Here is a 21,151-nt window from a genome sequence, read left to right as displayed (position 1 = left end):
GACGTGGACTCTGTTTTGATTGGCTCAGCGACAGTGACAGTGACAGGGTATAAAATCCTCTACACAGATGGGCTCTCTCTCTTTTCCTTCATATCCATATCTTTGACTTCATCCTGTGACCGATTCGGACCATCAGCTCCATTGAGGGGCCATGCTGTGTAACCTGCTTTTTTGAATAAACATTCTTAAATTTGCTCAAGAACTCTTCTTCATTTTTAGCAGTAACAGATACCAATATATACGAAACAAACTTCTAGGACGGTAAATTGTGATAAACGGACCTTGAAATATAAATCTGAAAGAGATCTGCCACGGGCAGAAAGGAAAGCAATTAAGAAACTATTGAAAATTGATCCACATATAATTGATATTCCGATAAAATACACCAATATGATGGCACCAAAAGGATGGATTTTACTTAAGTTAGGACCATTCTATGCAGAACCATTTCTAACAAAGATTGCGAAATGGAGTGACAATAATTTTCCAAGTACCGGGAGTTTTGAAAAGCATAAGCTGACGATTATTGACGAATATTTGATATCAAACAAAACAATTAGAGATCCAACATGGGACACCGATTACATGAAAGAAGTCTATCAAGCATGGTTAATAATGTCTAAACAATGGCCTGGTAATATTGTCAGAAAGCAGGAACATAATAGGCCTAGCAGGAAACAGGAGGTAGAGAGTGTGTCTCCCATAAAACTACGGGCTGAGCAAGCTGTGACATGCAGCGAGGTAGAGGTGCAAGCACCGTTGCTAAATATAGAAGAGCGGACTCTGTACAAACCATTAACATTACATGACGTATCTAAAATTATAGAAGACGCACCCAAACCCTTGATTAACCCTAAAGGATTCATAAATTGGTATAAAACAATGTTGTTACATGGTAATTTGAATGGCACGGATTTAAGATACATTCTGATCACTTTAATGCCAGATGTCGGAATTGATACTTTAATAAATGCTTGCGAAACTTTACATGAACAAAATGATGGACCATGTAAAGGAAAAACAATAAAAGAACGATTCCCATGGCTTGATAAGGAACACAGGGATACTCACATTGAACAATTAACCACATTTCTAAACGACTATGCCAGCCAAAACCGGGATATCTCACAAATTCTTAACTGTAAACGTTAACGCCTAATGAAACAATGTCTGACTTTGTAATCAGATTCCAAAAGACGTGGAAAGAACAGGCAAATTTGGAATTAGAGGATAAAGAAAACGTGTTTTTCACAAATATGATTCTAAATGGTATCGGAGACGATGCGAAAAACTTCAAATTATCGACACCAGACATTTTCTCATTGACCCCAGCATTGATAGAGAAACGGATAAGGGAACTGGACGCTTTGGGATTGTTTAATAAGCAACCCCAATCACAAGCTTTGGAGTTGGCACAATGCACAGAATTAGACGGATGGAATGAATACTAAGCATTATGGGTAATGAAGTCTTACGTGAAGCATGTCGAGTGATAATAGTTATAGCGAACCCATTGAGTTAAGTAATAATAATCCTTGTATTGATTAACATATTTTAAACAAATGATAAAGAGTGAAATGAATAACCATTGCATTTCTCAGGACAAGCGACCTAACTTATTACTTACAAATAATAAGTGGTAAGAGAACATTTAGGCTACAGAGACAACACTTTGAACCTACACTATTAATAGAACTGCTCTTGTAACCAAGACGCAATTTCTGTGACACAGAGAACACAGCCACAGCCGTGCATAGAGATACACATACAGATATAGTTGTCTCTTATTGTAATTATCATACAATTCTGCATTGACTCAGCAAACGTAACATTTGAATTTACTTAGTAAACAGAGACATAGACCACGCATTAATGACTTTTAATGTTCACACAAGCAAAGAGGAATATGTGACATTTTGAGGGGAGGATAATCCCAAACGGACAACACCTGGAACATTATGACAACTCTTGCCAATTCTATCTCCTGACAGAACCAAGAAAATGCAGAGAAACTGGGCGACGGACTAGCACGGGGTCGCTGCTGAGGGCCACTCTAACAGAAGGAAGAGAGAAAGTGGAAATCAGATCACAAATGATAATTCTCTGTGTAAACTGTAAATGTAAATGTTGTTTTTCTGTTTGAAAGCAGAAACATGATAATGACATGACAGACTACAGACTTTGATAAAGCAATTACACATACGAATATGACAGTACTTCACACAATCAACAGTGTTATCGGCCAACAGCTGAATGCACGAGCATTACACATTGATGCAACATTTATGATAGAAAACCATTCACACTGACTCAAGAATGTCTCTGATAAATCTACTAAAACCAACGGGTGATTGACTGAGAAATATTGATTATAAGAGAGGGAGAGAGAACATTTAAATGTTCACAGCAAACTTAAACCTTAATGCAAAATACGCTTATACTGTACATAGACCAATGGGGAACTATTCACGCTATCAGTAATGATTGTGATCAGAATTTTTTAACATACGGGTAGAATAGAACCTATCTACCTCATTTAAAAGTATGCTTATTGGAATTGACTCAGATTGCACATTGACAATGACTAAACTAAGTAGTGAAGACTGATTTGGAAATTAAAGGGACGGTTCACGGTTTTTCACAACCCACGTCCTAGTTTGATACCCATGAACCTCAAATGACAAATCCTATTGTTTCCTCTAGGAGCATTGATGACGGACGAGTTAACCCATTTACGAGAAACTAAAGTGTCTGTCTACCTGTACTTAACGATTGTGCAATCTTTGTATCTAAAAATGTCTCAGCAGGCAAGTGAATAACTCACTACACTGGGGGGACCACGGGGGGGCCCAACCCACTCTCAGTCTCAACTTATCCTGACGATAGGACCCAAGCAAAGGGGAAAACGGACACGTATTATGACAAACGTTACTGATTCCAGTACCATAATAATGACTATCTCTGCTATTAACAGCTATTCTTGATGTTGTTGTGTGTTAAGATCGAAACGAGGACAAAAGATACCGGACAGACGATGCGTGCCGAGAGAAACCGTGCGATCCAGACCTCATTATGGATCAGGGGAATAATAGCCACATTAACGGTTCTGTATATAACGCTCTGTGTGATAACTAACGAAACAGACATTACTTTAACTGAAGACTCTGATACTAATCTTGTTCGCATGCGTCGTGACATCCAGGGATTTAAACCAACTAGCGCACTAGACTCAGTTGCAGGAGTTTGTCAGTTTGTTAAACATTGTTATACGTATTCACCACAACGGGATTAAACCTTTAAGATCAGACAATGGGGACATAGCACAAACGAACAATAGAGGAGAGAAAAGTAGGGGGTGAGGATTTAGAGTTTCAATAACACTGTTAAAACATTTGAGCAAGCATCATGATGGTGAATGAAATAATTTCTACTGTGAGTCTCTCAATAACACAGCAACAAGAGAAAAGGACAACAAAGGCTACAGCAGACGACAAGGCTAAGAAGAATGTTCCATCACATCAGATAGTGCCTCATTGCAACCGGAAACGCATGATGGTCCCTCTGTTGAAGATCGACTTAGGATATCAAAGAATCAAGACAAGACACCACCTAAAGAAACTAATTGACTATATCCCTATTTGTTAAAAATGTATAATTGTGAAACAAACTATGGAAAAACATTTGATTTGACTTAATGATGGAAATAATACCTACTTCATTTGTAATGAGTATTTAGACATAGTAATGAGAAACCTATTTGGATATTTTCTCCTTTAAACAACAAAAGGTTTTTATCCAAAGAAGGTGATTATTAATCAGAGTAGTTTAACCACAAAGTGACCACAAAGTGACCTTTTACTTAAGTCAATTGTGGAGTGAGATGTTTGTTCATTTTGTCAGGCCACATGACTAAGGACTTATATTTGTCTGTGGGGAAAATCATTTAATGACGATTCCAGAGGAGGAATGTAAGGTCTCAGCCATGTGGAAAGAAAGAGAGATAATTAAAGTTACTGTCCATTAGATGAGAAAAAAAAGAGTGAGCTGATAGGATGTGTTTTTCCATTGTGCATAGGTAAACTCTAAATACTGTATCATCAGTAATCTTAATCAAGTTGTAATATCTAGTGTTGACACTTCCTGCAAACTCTCTGTCCCATACCATGCACCCTGCAGCATGGAACCTGACTATGGACCAGTATAGAACATGGGTCAATAGGTCAGTATATTTAGGACCAGCCAACCAGCTGACCAGAGTCAAGTAACTGGGTTGTCATGACGACCAGCTCCTTATGGGAGATGAGGATTTCTCGTCAACAACCCTATCTAGACTCAACGGAGCCCTGTCTTTAGGATGATTTGTATGAGGGACAACTGCTTGCTTGATCATCAACTATTGCCTATAAGAAGCCACTGTAAAATGTAATTCTGTGTGCGTTCTCTGTCTGCATGTGACGGAACACATCCAGCGCTGTGGAATAAACTTTATCTTAATTGTCTACCTTGAGCAATCATTAAATAATTACTTGGGGAATCAACGAATCTCGGCCTCCGCCCATCATCAGGGAAACATCTAATAACACTCACCTCTCTCTAACAAACATTCTCTCCCTTTCTCGCACACACGCGCACACACGCGCACACACGCGCACACACACACACACACACACACATACACATACACATACACATACACATACACATACACATACACATACACATACACATACACATACACATACACATACACATACAGATATGGGGATGGAGGTAAGGACTGCTCATTAAAGCAGTCTTCCTCGGCACTCTCTCGACCCACAGCAGCACAGGAGCTTCTTGCCTTCCACGCTGCCCACTTCATAGTTGTAGTCCCATGTCAACTCTGCGCCTGCCTTGATACGCCTGCGCATGGCGCGCACACACACACAAACACACAAACACACATTAATGCCAATAGTGTACAACACAAACCAATGCACACAAGTATCAACTGCAAAAATCACAGTAAAGCGAAGATGCTAACAAGTGTCCTATACTAGTCTCATTGTTTTGCACACAATAATGCTAATGTGTTCAGGTCAAGCTAGGTCAAGATCCTTCACGAGACTCACTTGCTGGCGAAGAAGGCCACCCAGGGGAAACGCAGGTCGTGTGTGTCCACAAACACATTCTGAACAAACAGGTTAGGACTGCAGCTATGCTGTTTCGGGCGGGGAGGGAGGACAATATATGGTAAGGAAAGACCTTAGTTCCCTTTTACGAGTTAAACATCCAATTCATCCAGTGTACACACACAGTAAAGAAAATACACAAAGTTCAACACACACACACTCACATTGAGGTAGCGTCCCAGGTTGCCTTCCAGTTTAGCGTCAATGATGTAGCATGATTCCTCGCCGTCAAAGAACTGCCGTGTGTTTTTGGGTCCGCTGTCTCCCCCTCCTCCCCCCTGACTCTGTGTCCCGCCCTGCCCCCCCGTCTCCCCCCTTCCTCTCCCAGTTCCACCTGCGCCTGTTTTCACCACCATACCGGTCATCGGCCTAAGGGCGATGCCACGCGTAGACTTTACTGCTACCTGCCTCTTCACGACACCTGAGAAAGAGAGAGAGAGAGAGAGAGAGAGAGAGAGAGAGAGAGAGAGAGAGAGAGAGAGAGAGAGAGAGAGAGAGAGAGAGAGAAGGGGCGGGGGTGGGCCAGTGAAAGGAGAGAGTAAATTCTGGGCGAAACACATATACAAATACAACAGATATAGGGCCCTATTATGCACTTCATCAATAAGACGAGGCGGTAGATCTAAACTTAAGACGTGGAGGCGTGGTCAAGGCCACTTTGCTATTATGCGTGCTGTAGTGGGCGCCTAAAACCCGGCGCTAAGCAAAGAAATTAGTCATGGGTGTGTTTTGGGCGTCTTCTCAATCAACCCAATCAGCGTGCCAGGTGCCATTCCCTTTAAGAACCGGCTGCGTTGAGTCATTAGCGCTATTCTATTATGGAAGTCCTGAGAAGGAGGTCAGCGCGCTTCTCTGCCTCTCCCTTCTGAAATAAAGCATTTATACTGTGACCGTAATTGACGTCTTGCTGTGGAGCCACGTGCGTGTTCATGTGTGCCCACATGCATGCGCAAACCGCGGAGGCGCGCTCGTGTTTCAAAACGTGCATGAAGTCTAAACTTAAGAACTTTTCAAACCACTTCTTAGCGATAGGAGCAAAGTCAGATCGCATAATAGCAGGGGCGCCTAGTGCACTTCATTAACATATGAACACTGCCACAATGAGCAATATATGCACGGGAGTTTTACGTCTTATGTGTGGGCGCCTATCGACACCTGCATAATAGCAGTAGCGCGTATGAAGCGCATAATAAGGGTGGGGGTAGGTCTTAACCTGGCGGTGCGTCTTAATTAAGACTTAATACGGCAAGTTAAGAAGTGCATAATAGGGCCCATAGTGTTGTTCTTTTTTTTTAAACATAAAATACAATTTAAACTTAAAAATCCTTGAAACTGCAGTAAAATCCACATTACCTTACCCCCCCCCCTCCCCTCCCCTCACCCTGAGTGCGTTTCTCTCTCTCCTTGTTGTCGTCCGATCCAGAGCTAATGGTCTGGACATCGTCGCTGTCAGAGAGGGTCATGACATCGTCGCTGTCAGAGAGGGTCATGACTTCCTGTTTCTTCACTCCCTCTGTCTTCACCGGGAGGGGGTGGCCACTGTGCACACAGACACACAAAACCATTCAACTAATCTGATAAGAGACAATGGTCAGTGATGTCTTGTGGGTACCGTCTTTTACGTACCTTTTGATGTCCCCAGGCTCCTAGAACAGAAGACAGGCACTCATCAATATCCAATGACAACACCAGGACACACATAATTCATTTAAGGGACCAGCAGTTGTGGAGGTAGATAGCATTAGCATTAGCATCTGATTAGAGGTAGATAGCATTAGCATTGCATCTGATTAGAGGTAGATAGCATTAGCATTGCATCTGATTAGACGGTACCTTTCATGAGACCCATAGCTTCCACATAATGCACATAAGCTCATCTCTCTATAGATAAGCTCATCTCTCTATAGATAAGGTAATTCATCCAACAGATGGTGGAGAATATTCCCTCCTTCCTTCTCACCTTCTTCTCGATCTTCAGCCCTTCCATTTTGATGGTGGTCTGAGAGGTGGTGGAGGATTGGGTGGTGAGCCAGGACACCACTTTACTCTTCCCGCTCTCCTCCGGCATGTGCGGTGGTTTCCTGTCCTCCGCCCCCCCTGCTGCTGTTATCCCGTCCTTACTGTCCTGGCTCCCTGAACAGGGGGGGGAGGAATGAGAGGTGAGGGGGGGGAGCAAAAGCTCTACATCAGACACAGTACTGAGGTTTGTATTATATAGCTACACAATCACACACAGACACAGACACAGACACACACACACACACACACACACACACCTTCCTTGACCCCCTTGGCTTGGCTGCGTGTGGTGTAGCTCCTCTTTTTTTTTTTTTTATTCTTTTTTTTTTGCGTCTGGGTCTTCGGAGCGCCCTTGCCCATGGCGAGGGCGGAGACGGGCACCTTCAGCCGGCTCATGTCCACGCCGCTCCCGTCAGAGCAGTGGGCCTCGCTCTCGTAGCCCTCTTTGAACGCCTCCACGCTCTCGATGTGGTCCAGGTTGGCAAAGTACTTCCCGTAGTCCCCCATCTCCAAGCCCTGCTTGTCGGCAAAGTCGTCGGTCAAAATTTTCCCTGGAGGGAGGAGAGACAGAGAGATGAGAAAAAAAAGAGAAATATGGAAATGATAAATTTTGCAACCCTAAGTAGGATGCATTCCTTTGCTTCACCTCCCTCCCTCCCTCCCTCCCTCCTTCCCTCCTTCCTTCCTTCCCTCCCTCCCTCCCTCCCTCCCTCCCTCCCTCCCACCCTCCCACCCTCCCACTCTCCCTCCCTCACCAGTGTAGATGCAGAGGAAGGAGCCCTTGGCCACGTCGTCGAGGCAGCGGATCCCCCAGCCTTTGTTCCGCGTGTTGAAGAGCTGCAGACGCACCTGCAGGCCGTGCTGCACCAGCCTGTTGGTGCACATCTGACTACAGCACTTACACCTCTTATTACACTCATAGATCCTGAGGGGAGGAGAGAAGAAGAGAGGGGGAGGAGAGAAGAAGAGAGGGGGAAATTCATTAATTCATTGTTTGTTTGTTTGACTTCGCAAAATGACACTGTCCGCTCTGTCATGTGGTCATAAGATAAGAGAGTGCGCTAGTGTTTGTGGGGGGGGCAAGCCAGACTGTGGGTTGGGAGGTGTGTGATTTTGTGTGTGTGTGTGTGTGTGTGTGTGTCTCACCCGGTCAGCAGGCACTCGTCCAGTCTCTTGCTGGTGTATCCGGCGTTGGGGTTGATCTGTCCTCCTGGGGTGCAGGCTGTGGCCTGGAGGGTCAGCTGGTGACACGAACACTTGGACCTGGAGGAGAGACCAAAACATCATGGGTGACCTCAGCCAAACATAGGGAGGATTAGTGCTGATATACAAGGGTTACGGGGAGGTCAAAGGTCAAAAAGGTCAGACTGACTTGTCTCTGCAGCCGTCGGTACAGTCACAGCCGACCAGGAACTCGGAGCTGGTGTTGATGTAGACGCCGTCTTCAGGGATGCGCTCCTTACCTAGGACGAGAGAAACAAACACGGACCAGTCAACTCAGTATTCTTCAGGTAGTTTTACTGTATACTTTGTGGCAACCCTAAGGTACCCTAACACCATGTTATGGGGACCTCAACCGGTAATTTAAGAGCTCTCAGCACCACTGATAGAGGCCACCCCCCCGCCCAGGGCGGCGTCATAGCAGGGAGATACAATTGGCCGTGGGAAGCGCACCACGGGCTCATTAGCCCAACTGTTGCACCTGTGCCTCCGGGCGGAGGCCCAGATATGGAGACGGCGATCAGGCAGAAGGGAGAAGCTAGAGGAACCAGAGTGGCAACGCGGCAGAGGATGAGAGCCGGATTCCGGCAATTATGTTTGACGGTCTTAACCTAACGTGTTCTGTTTCTGTCTCCTCGTGATGGTAGAGAGAAAGGCGACGGCAGCCTAACCCAGAGGAGCACCTACCTCCCCTTCAAAGTACCCTCCAGCAGAGGAAGAAACTAAGTTGGACCTTTCCCCCCGTTGAACTATTCTTATTTTATTAAAAAACGCCCGTAGAGGCTAAAGAGTACCCTGGTTTCCGTGTCATTCTTTGGCTTGGGTGTGCGTGTGTGTTTCCCCCCCCCCCCCCGAGTGGAACTCAGTGGTTGCCACAACCTCCGGAGCCCCAACCTAACGTCTGGTCCTTACTGTATGCCATGTCTGGCGGAGGCGTGACGTTGATCTCGTTGACGCAGGACAGCGGTATGTCCTCGCGGCCGTCTGTGATGTCACAGTTGTAGTAGAAGGGCTTCTGGCGGCTTCTGAAGCGGCGGTCGACCAGCACGTAGGGGTCCAGACAGAACATCTCCAGGAAGATGAAGTCGCAGCCCGTCTGGAACAGGTAGCGCTGGATCTCGGCCATGTTGCGCAGGCACAGGCCGCACGGAGCCTTGTAGAACACTAGGAAGGACATCTGGGGGGGGGGGGGGTGCAGAATTCCAAAATGTAAGGCAGGAAAACACAGTGACAACTCAATCCAGGGAGCCAAGAGAGGTGGGGACTTCCCCCTACTACATCCCTATATGTCCCCCTCCTCCTCCTCCTCCTCCTCCTCCATCCCTCTCCCCCTCTCTCTGACAGGCAGCAGTAATGTACGAGGGTATATACAGGAATCTTGAAGTTAATTTCAATACCTTTCTAAGACTTTTTAAAGACCTTGTCAATATTTTTCCAGACCTCACCTCCACTTGGAGCTGTAACCGTTTACATCAGTGACACCTTTAACTTAACAGTTTTAGTTTGCGATAGACTAGACCACTATCATACAACAGAATTTCCGGTTCATCTTTGTTTTTTAATAAAACTAACGATTTCACAAACTTTTACTAAAAGTTTTAAGGACTCAAACTCTTTGGCCAGAGTCTAATTCAGAAAAATACCTACAAAATTCAAGACCTCATAAAATCGTGAAGGGTATCCTCATAAAATCGTTTCCCAAAATTGATTTATACTTTTCAAGACACCACGGATACCCTGTGTACTATGGGTCCATCCTACCTTGCGGTTGACTCTCCGCCGTGTGGTCATGCGTCTGAAGTCGTACAGTAGGGGGTGGAGGAGGGGGTTCCTGCCCCGGTGCAGGTCTCGTCGGGGGGGCCGGATGCAGTTCAGGCAGGTGGGCTGACAGGTGTGTTGCATGTAGGAGACCAGGTCGGCCGGGGCGCGGTACGACGGTTCGTGGGGGATGCTGTCGTTGAATAACTTAAAGGGGTTCAGGGCTAGGGCGCTGGGGGGGGGGGCTGAAGGAAGGGGGGCGGGGAGGAGAAGAGCAGGAGGAGCAGGAGTAGGAGGAGGAGGAGGAGGAGGAGCAGGAGCAGGAGCAGGAGGAGGAGGAGGAGGAGGAGGAGCAGGAGCAGGAGGAGCAGGAGCAGGAGGAGCAGGAGCAGGAGGAGGAGGAGGAAGTTGCAACTGCTGATGTTGTAATAAAGGATTATGGAGATGGGACGCCTCTAGGGGAGTCAGAGTCTGGATGGAGCCTGTCTGGAGGACGCACAATCTGGAGAGAGAGAGAGAGGGAGGGGCGGAGAGAGAGAGGGAGGGGCGGAGAGAGAGAGGGAGGGGCGGAGAGAGAGAGAGAGAGGGGCGGAGAGAGAGGGAGGGGCGGAGAGAGAGAGGGAGGGGCGGAGAGAGAGAGAGAGGGAGGGGCGGAGAGAGAGAGGGAGGGGCGGAGAGAGAGAGGGGCGGAGAGAGAGAGAGAGGGGCGGAGAGAGAGAGAGAGGGGCGGAGAGAGAGAGAGAGAGGGGCGGAGAGAGAGAGAGAGGGGCGGAGAGTCGTTGACAGAATTAGACAAAAAGATGTCCATAGTTACTTGCATAGTTCATTAGTGAATCATCTACAGGCTTTTGATACGAGGCACTCGTCACTCACCTAGATGGGTTAATGGGGGTGGCAGGGGAGGTGTGGGGCTGCATGGCGACGGGTCTAGGGCTAGGAGTGGGGGCGGGTCCATCACTCGCCAATCGAACAGGGCCTCCAAATGACACAACGAATGGGGAAGTTCTCTTCTTAGCCGTTTGTTGTTTATAAGCACTGGAAGAGAGAGCGAGAGAGAGAGCGCATCTAAGTCCCTGTGTCTTCAATAATAATAATAATAATAATAATATTTTATTTGCCATGCATTCAACTTCAATCAATTGTTGGAATGTGATATTTTTTGCTCTAGGCACAGGGTCAGCCATAGTCAGCGCCCCCTGGAGCAATTAGGGGTTAAGTGCCTTGCTCAAGGGCACGTGCAGTTTCCTCCTGAGGCGGGGATGGAACCAGCGACCTTCCGATTACTAGCCGGCCTCTCTAACCTCGAGGCTACCGCCGCCCCCCCAATGTAACATAACATAAACATAAACGGTAGTGTGTGTGAGTGTCATATAATATACTGTATATACTGTATGTGTGTGTGTGTGTGTCACTCACTCTGTGCGTGCAGGCTGAGGGGGCTGGGTACGCGAGGTGGACGGCGCTTCTTTAGTGGGGGTCACGGAGCTGACCCCCTCACTGGTGTACTGAACCACTGGACCCTTCGTCCTCAAAGCTCCTACACACAGAGAGAGACGGAGACAGAGGGAGATCTGTTTGATTGATCTTACAAACTCATTGACAGACAGACTGATCGATTGATTCGATTGTGACTGATTGTTTACCCATGTTGGGCCGTGTCCTCTGCTGGCCGGCCATCTTCTTCTTCATGTTCATCACGTTGAACATGGGCTCCAGCCTGGTGGAACCGCGGTAGATCCACTCACTCCGCTTATCATCCTGTGGACGACAACACCACATCACCGCTATAGAAGGACGTGTTTTCGTGACATAAGTCATTTAGGCAGAGTGTACACCATCAGGGTATATACAGGAATCTTGAGGTTAATTTCAATACCTTTCTAAGACTTTTTAAAGTCCTTGTCAATATTTTTCCAGACCTCACCGCCACTTCGAGCTGTAACCGTTGACATCAGTGACACCTTTAACTTAACAGTTTTAGTTTGCAATAGACTAAACCACTATCATACAACAGAATTTCCGGTTCATCTTTGTTTTTTTATAAAACTAATAAATTCACTAAAAGTTTTTAGGACTCAAACTCTTTGGACAGAGTCTAATTCAGAAAAATACCAACAAAATTCAAGACGTCATAAAATCGTGATAAGACTTTTTAATACTTATTAAGGGTCTTGATTTTTTCAAAATTGATTTATCAACTTTTAATACTTTTCAAGACACCACGGATACCCTGTTCATACCACGCTGCTCTTCATACTAAACACACCACAACTTACTTTTGAACGTAATCTATTCTAACCGAACGGTGACGGACGGTGTACGTACCATGAAGAGGATCTTGACAAGGCTTCCGTCGACCTCCTCCACCCGGCTCCTCAACCACGTCCCCTTCCCCTCCGTCTTGATGACCTGCCCCACCTTGAGCAGCACCATGGGCCGGTTGAAGTAGGCTGTTATATACTCCTCGGTGAAGTCTCGACACGACACGTCCTCGATATCGTCCCAGGTACGCTTCACTAATCAGGGAGAGAGAGAGTGAGATGGAGAGAAGAGGTGGGTGGATAAGGATAGATAACCTAGAGAGGTGACAAGCTGTGGGAACCATACATGAAGAACATGTAGGATAGAATACATTTTGTTTTTGTTTTGTTTTTTATTCAATCCAAAATTGATGCAGGTTGTGTGTGTCTATGTTTGTGATCTTTGTTATTGTATGTTTCTCTTTCTTTGTCTTTTGTTGTTTTTTCTTTGATGTTGGCATATAAAAATGATAATAAAAATATTGTGAAAAAAAAAACCTAGAGAGGAGACTTACGGGGTCTGCAGACTGGGTAGAGTTCCGGCAGAGACACATAGGAGGCGTAACCGTCATCGAAGAAGATCAGGAACCTAAAACACACACCGACATAGGATCTGATAAACGCTTTTCACAAACTTGTTTTGAAATAAATGGCACATCAACAGTTTGTTTTATTGACATGCTCCATAGAAAGCCAGTGTTTCCCCTTGGTTTGCTGCCTTGGGGGGGGTGGCATGGACCATGGCATGGACCCCCCCCCCCCCCCGGCCCAGGGGGTAAGACCCTGCTACATACCAGCGTCATGTCCAGGGGGGTACTTGTACATTAAGCTGCCTCACACTACGGAAACAGGAGATAGGCCCCTAAGGGCCGTTAGGCTCCAGAACCATCGGTTCTCAAGGCTACTTACTTATGTGGTCTTGACTACCTGTCCACTTTCTCACCCGGTTCTTGCTCTCTCGCTCTCTGGTATGCTGACTAGGGGTGGGACGATTAGAAAATGTCATGTCACGATTATCGTGGGCAAAATAATCGCGATCCACGATATTATCGCGAGAATTAAAAAATAAAATAAAATGTTTTTTTTTTAGTTTTTTTTTTTTATGCCAATAAAACACACTGTAATCACTTTAACTTAGATTTTGTTGTATTTTTAGGACATTTTAAGTCAGTAATTCAAATTCAGATTCTAGTGGCACATATCTCTGGCCATAATCCGGGTCCTTAAGAAAGAGCAATTCCTTTTCGGCCAATCAGCACCTTTCATTAACGTACCCAAGGAAGTTTAAAGAACGCACTCCCAGTGTTGCCAACTTCCAGAGCCCCTTGGCGACTTAATTAGTCAAAAGCGACCAGCGACAAATCTAACTTCCTTTTCTGGTCATTTGGGGAATTACTGTAAAGCATCTAACACATCGTTTCTCAACGGGAAAGCATCTAACACATCGTTTTCTCAAGGGGGCGTTCAGACAACATCGGGGGGCGCTGGAACAGATATTTTAAAAAGGGGGGCGTTGAGGTGTTCTTGGGGGGCGTTCGCGCATTAAGTATTTTTCTCATGAAAAACACCTGTCAGCAGTGTTATTACGGGTACGTTCGTAAATGCACGAACGGTCATTTCGCTCGGACAAACCGTCTTTTCAGTCAGAGCACCCATCTCTGAGCGCTCCCAGAGCGCAGTGTTCTGAACTTGGCCGGGCTCTGTGATGCAGACACACGTAGCACAGCGCCCACATTTTTTTTAAAGTGAGAGTGTCAACAAGAAGATGAAGCTAAAAACTCAGCTAGCAAAGGCAGAGCTTTTGATAGTTTCCAATGTGTCTGGGTAAGCTGCATTGTAGAAGAATCTGGACAGTTCATGTACAGTGCAGAAATTGCAATACTATGCTAGTCTACGATAAAAAGAACCCCGGTTCATCCCATCTGTAATGTCATGTTTCAACCCTTGCCATCCTTTTCTTGCATAGCACCCGCAAATGAACACGGATAGGAGTGGAATAGGCTATATAACTGTAAATAGTTGATTGTCTTTGGATTTAGCCAGTTGGCGAAGATTTATGAGGAATAGGCTATTTAATTTGTGTTGCTCATCTAACAGCGATAAGGTGTTGTTTAATTTACGGTCTTGTTTAATTTCTATGAGTGTTTTCCTTGTAGGCTATGCTTGAGTGACATGTGTTTCAGTTTGTAGGCTCATTGTAATTGTTGGCTATAAGCGAGAGAGAATATTTCTTATGTTAGTTTTGATACTCAGTCCATGTCCCCGCCGGTGACGTAAGCCTGTCGTGCCAAATACTCCCTCCCCGCGTATACACACTCATATACACACTACCCTCTGCGCTTATGCGTTCGCTTCCTTTCAATACAGCTTATTTAATTTAGTTAAAATGAGTGCTAATACCATACCATACCACCATACCAGAACATCACAGCAGGAACAACCTATCTCAAAAAAGTGATCGTATTGTAATAAACCAGTCCGGAAAGTTCTCTGTCGCTTAGCTTACCAATAATCGAACCTAGAGAAATCAGCTACGAATGTCCCCTCCCCTCGCAGGTTCATCACAGTATATTACATAAATGTATTACTGTTAAGTGTTTTTGTGGATGTTATCCCTAGTGCCATTCTGAGGTTAGCATTGCGATGTGTTTGCAAACTAAACTATACGATCGCTTTTTTGTGATATGTTGCTCCTCTTGTGATGTCCTGGAAACGAACGCATCAGCTGCAGCGTCTTTTGTATTGATCAGCTGTCATCAGTGTTATTACGGGACAAAACCGTGTTTTCAGTCAGAGCGCCCATCTCTGAGCGCTCCCAGAGCGCAGAGCTCTGAACTTTGGAACTTTGTTATGTTTTGATATGTTTTGATATGACAAATTCGAAGTGGTCAGTTTATGAAAATAATACCATAGAATACTAAATAAAATATTAAAATAATAGCCCCCTAGCGTTTGCCGCCATATTGTGACACCACCCCCCCCCCCCCCAAGTCCAATCAAAAATGAATAAATATTAGCATCATAAAACAGCAATTTGGAGAAATGCAACACCAGCACACTTAAAAAAACTAACAATGTTAGTTGTAATGTACAGTTCTGCAGCCTACTGTTTGTTCTGCATCGGACATGTGTGAAATTGCTGCTGTTCCGTAGCGTCTGTCTGTATTCTCTGATGTTGTCTGAGTTTGTTTAACACTCAGAAACAGCATTTTTATTCACATTCACATGGCTTTTCTGCTCTCTGGTAAACTAATGATAATGATATTCCAACTGCCCAGTTAAATCCAATCTATTATTTGGCATTCAGTGACATGCTTTTTAAATTATATAACACAGAATATTAGTCAACATTAATATTTAGGGAAGAAAATAAGCCTACTTTTTTGGATGGGGGGGGGGGGGGGGGGGGGGCGGTAAGAGGCCTGGATAATGGACAGGGGGGCGCTGGCCCAAAAAAGGTTGAGAACCACTGATCTAACATATCCTGTATTCCACGGTTCACGTTACAACCGAGCTCAGGAGAGACGAGTAGGGATACAGTCTATGGCGAGCGAGGGTTGCCGTCTCCTCTCTCCCTCAACACTCACTCCCGCGGCCAGTCTGATAGCAGCCGCGGGGAGCGTACCGTTGTTCCCCGGGTCCTCGCAGGGGGTTCGGGCAAAGTTCGGGAAAAAACGGACGGTTGTCATGTGTTTATACAGCATGGATGTTACGTGCCTAATGCCTTTGATGCGCACACTTGCTACTTGCCGCTTTAATCATTGTATTTAGCCTATAGCACAAGTCATGCATTGAATGTAACCTCAAGTGCTGAACAGTATTAAGTAAACCACAATATATTTGCTAAAGCTTAGGGGACGACCGTGCCTTTTGCAGCCATAGACTGTCACTGCCTGGTAATAACAAGGAAGGCCAATGACAGTATCCCGTCTAAAGTTTTTCACCAGCCATGGTGAGTAGGCTAGCATACGTTACCTAGTGACTGACTGACAAGGCTGACTTGACAGTAACGTTACCCATGCAGGCTGAACAATAGCGCGAGACAAGTTCTGTGAGGATATTCGCGCGCGGCTCATGTGAGGAATTGCAATTATATTACAGTAACAGTCGCTAACTTGACTGCAAAAGTAATGTAGCCTAGGCTGAAAAATAGCGCCAGACATTTGTTAAACACAGTTTATTCATAACATACGATTATGACGATTATTCAAATAATTACAATTCTCCACGATTAAGTTATCGCGGGTGTTTTTATCGCGATTAACGATAAAAACAATAATCGTCCCATCCCTAGTGCTGACACCATCCTGCTCTCTCTCATTCTCTCCTTCTCTATCCTCCTCTCTCCCTCTTTTGCTGTCAACCAAAAGGCAAACATAACAACCAGAGTATTTATAATCTAATAAGAGGTATACATTGATCCATATCAATTTATAACATAATTATAATTGAATATTGGATTGCTATGGGCAATGTCCAACTATAAAAAACAGACATTTCCAATGCTTCAATCCACTGTTCATGTACTGTAAATATGCCATTATGGTATTAGAAAGATTGTATATCTACTAGACACTTTCTAGTCACAATAATAAAGACCCATTTTAACCAACTTTCTCTGTCAGAACACTCAGCAATTATATTTGCTAACGTTTCATCTGCAGACATCCCACCCGGCGAAAAACTCTGTCGCGTCGCACGCACACACTTGCGCAAAATCTTTTATTATTCTCCAGCGCTGCCACAGTGCGAAGCGAAGTGTGGAGATAGGGCAGGTTATGCGAGACTACTGGCGGACTAACGTTACCAACGAGCCCATGGGCTTGCCACTCGCCATGTTCGGGTTGGATGCCCTCACAAGGCAATTGTAAGGGAAACACTGGAAGCAGAACCTGTGTGCATTGTTAAAAACATCCACATTATCTCTTCCTGTAAAGACACACACAAACGATCGCCTCCCCCCCCCCCCCCCCCCCTTCCACTCACCTCATGTGGTTCTTGTTATTGGGCATCTCTGCTACTATGCCAGCATACAGCCACACTTCGTTCCCGTCCTTGTACTTAGCGACCACCCTGGCGCCCACGTACAGTTGCTCCAGAGTAGGGTGATAGTCAAACGCCACGTGGTTCCCGGACAGCAGGCTCTTTCCCAATCCCTTGTCCTCGAACTTCACCTTGAACTTATAGCCACTCCCTACAACACAAAGACAGACAGATGGAAACAGGGTGGTGTTCAATCTATTCACTACAAACAAAAGAGAGAAAATAAATACAAGCGTGGAACTTAAAAAGGAGCAAGGCGTAGGTCTGTTGGAAATATGCCACCTCTGGCCACCGTGGTGAAATTCAGTTCAAATGGTAAATGGACTGCACTTATATAACGCTGCTCCAAAGCTGCTCCAAAGTGCTTTACAACGGCCTCTCATTCACCCATTCACACACCCATTCACACACCAATGGCGGCAAGCTGCCATGCAAGGCGCCGGCCCGCTCACTGGGAGCAATTTCGGGGTTCAGTGTCTTGCCCAAGGACACTTCGACATGTGGCCAGCCGGGGCTCTGATCTGCCAACCTTGTGATCATTAAACGGCAACTCTACCTCCTGCGCCACAGCCGCCCCAGTTCAAAGTTTAACATCCTCCCTAATGATACTACTACTACTACTAATAATAATAATCCCCTGAAATGGACATGGAGTGTCTGACATTAGCTGATGTGTTTCAGCATGGGTGCACGATTTGAAGAGGCCACCAGAACACCCTCCCCTAGAACACCCCTACTGGCCAGTAACAACATGTTTGTATGCAAACTAAGTGTCTTAGAAAAAGAGCTTTTCAGGACCAAAAACACTGTTCGAAAACGAGACATCTCATTCCCTGAGCACTACTGATTAAACATCAGTCATTGCATCATCGGGAAGCTTTTGGACAGCTGCTTTTTTGGGGGGGGTTTTCTTACCGACTGGATTGATGGCGATGAGAGTGCCTTTGTGCCAGGTCTTGGTGAGTTTCCTTCCCAGAATGCTCATGTCCATGCGGAGCTCGTCGTCTTTCAGGTTGGGGTTAGGCTGAGTGGGGGTGTTGGTGGGAGCCTGGGACACAAACACCGCTGGCATGGGCAACGGCGGGTGGACGCCACCTAGAGGGGAATGACAAGTTAAGTAATTCTTTCTGTCTCACTCATATTTTTCATTTTATTGACAGATACAGTAGAGATTTTAGACAGGAAGGATGGGTGAGAGAGTGAGGAGGGATGACATGCAGGATATGTCCCCGGCCGGAATCGAACCGGGGACCCTGCGGTTACATGGTCAACGCTGTGTTTAACAGTGTCCTTACTCATGCCGATTCTGGGGGGGGGGTACTGTAGTATGGGGTTGGTATGTGTACGGGTGAAAATGGCTCTTACCTGGCTGGACTGGTTGCGTTTCGGGTCTGGTCGTGTTAACAGGAAGTTTGACCTCGATGACCTCGGAGGTCTCGGCCCCTCCGCCTCCGTCGTCATCTGAACTGCTCTCTCTCAGCCCCTCCTTGGCCTGTTTTACTAATGTCTGGCACTCCGCTATGGACCTGGGGGACACAGACAGGAGAAAAACACATACAAGTATACATGTTATGTATATAGTATACACGCACACGTGCACACACACACACACACACACACACACACACACACACAAAAACACTCACTGGTCAAAAGTTGCCTGCTCTTTCTCCTTCTGCTCCACCAATTCCTTTAACTCAGCGAGCATGGTCTTCCTCTGCTGTACAGCCTCGCTCCTGTCAACCTCATTTTCAACCCATTTCTTCAACTCATCGAGAGAAACACCCAACTCTTCCTCCAGGCTCGGGTCCCAGTCCTCCACCTCCATACTGAGAGAGAGAGAGAGAGAGAGAGAGAGAGAGAGAGAGAGAGAGAGAGAGAGAGAGGATGGGACAGAGGGGAAGGGAGAGTACAAGGAGGGAAAGGGTAATAACGCGTAAGAATTGACAGCAGGTACTCAAGTCACCTAAATATATTCAGATTGCTTAACCAGGACTAGGTTTTATTGAAGCAATCCTATAGTACACACACACACAAATGAACTATTGTTAACACAAAACAAGTCATGTCGGTGCTCTCTTTCCATTCCAAACGTCGATATCTCGAGGAAATAATACCGTGCTCATAAACAGTCAATTGAGTAGCATGAACATAGTATTTAAATTGGGGGGGGGGGGGAAACACTAGACATGCAAATTACATCACAACTACGGAACTACAACTTTTAAGGGTCGGAAGCGGCGCGTAAAGACACATTTCGTGACATTAGAATTATAAGGTTCTATCTCCATTTTTGTCAAAATTTAGTTTTTTACATAATCTGATCCATTAGGTGTTTATTAATGCCTGTGTGGTGTTATTTTTAAAATGTTGACATTTTTTAGTTAGTAATTCATAAAATACAAAGGTTCCATCTCACAAAACATAATGGAATGTAAAAACTTTGACGCTCAATATCTCTGAACTGCCCTAAACGGAGATAGAACCTTATTATTCTAAACGGGGATAGAACCTTGTAATTCTAAACGGAGATAGAACCTTATCATTCTAAGCTCACGATTTAGCAGCATTCATGGGTACATTTAGATGTCTGACAAGTAGTTAATTGCAAATGTTTTAGTATGCATGTACGATTAACAAACATGTGTCTACCAAAAGGATATTAAGTTACATTTCGACAACTCAACAACTCAAGCTAAACTAAAGTGTGTGGCTAGCTTAGCTAACCCACGTCCTCAAGCAAGCAAGCGAGATAGCTAAGCTAGCTGCACAATTGACTTGCGATCAAGTCTTGTCCTTTACGATCAATGTTCATTCATGTACCGATACTATTTAATGAAAAGGGGGGTGTAGCAGCTAGATTGTAAAGGTGAAAACTCACCGATCAGTGGTGTCCATTCTGTCAGCATCAACGTCAGAGCAGGTGAGACAGGGAGAGAGAGAGAGAGAGAGAGAGAGAGAGAGAGAGAGAGAGAAAGGGAGAAAAGAAAGAGAGAGAGAGAGATTGAGAGAGACAGAGGGAGAGAGACAGAGAGAGAGAGAGAGAGACAGAGGGAAAGGGAGAAAGAGAGGGAAAGGGAGAAAAGAAAGAGAGAGAGAGACAGAGAGAGAGAGAGAGAAAGAGAGGGAAAGGGAGAAAAGAAAGAGAGAGAGAAAGAGAGAGCATGTTTACTGTATGACAGGGCTGGACTGGCCATCTGGCAAAATATGTTTTATAAACTCAGATATATAATTTTCCTTTCGTATTGGGAAATGAGTGCGTACAAAGTACTCATATAGTGAATTCAAATAGTAAATAAAATCATCATACAATCATGAATAACTCTTTGTATAGTTGTATATTGCAATAAGACATGATTGTCACAAAATCCCACGGGACACGTGGACCTTCGGGAATCAATCAACATGGCTACCGCTAGCTGGTAGTGACAGTTTAATGGACATGCTGCGTGTTAACGAGCATGCTATGCCTCACCATCACATTATCATTATCTACTTAGCAGTGGCTAGGGTCATTAGTTGTAGGCCTACTGTACTAACCTTTTTGCAAAGTTGCCTATAGTACATCGATAGGACAGTCGACGGCTGGTCAGAAATAAGGTTTGGATTTATTAGAAACGAATCAATCTAGCAACGTGA

At 45.2% G+C, this 21,151-nt stretch overlaps 1 protein-coding gene across 1 annotated transcript; it reads right to left on the bottom strand.

The window, feature by feature from the left end:
- Positions 1-4,784: 4,784 nt before the first annotated feature.
- On the bottom strand, positions 4,785-19,340 carry LOC308163506 (histone-lysine N-methyltransferase SETDB1-B-like; the record flags this gene model as incomplete). Its single annotated transcript, XM_080537684.1, has 20 exons — positions 4,785-4,902; positions 5,112-5,200; positions 5,336-5,592; positions 6,553-6,667; positions 7,132-7,304; positions 7,448-7,741; positions 7,946-8,115; positions 8,337-8,453; positions 8,563-8,653; positions 9,324-9,588; positions 10,173-10,401; positions 11,043-11,204; positions 11,586-11,706; positions 11,813-11,927; positions 12,495-12,685; positions 12,985-13,058; positions 17,456-17,663; positions 18,428-18,607; positions 18,878-19,038; positions 19,159-19,340. 20 exons carry the CDS (start codon positions 19,338-19,340, stop codon positions 4,785-4,787), a joined length of 3,312 nt encoding a protein of 1,103 aa, XP_080393810.1.
- Between the last annotated feature and the right edge of the window lie 1,811 nt (positions 19,341-21,151).

The sequence above is a fragment of the Nansenia antarctica genome, assembly GCF_963989245.1.
Source record: "Nansenia antarctica genome assembly, chromosome: 8".
Taxonomy (NCBI): domain Eukaryota; kingdom Metazoa; phylum Chordata; class Actinopteri; order Argentiniformes; family Microstomatidae; genus Nansenia; species Nansenia antarctica.
This window is presented reverse-complemented; position numbering and strand designations above follow the sequence as displayed.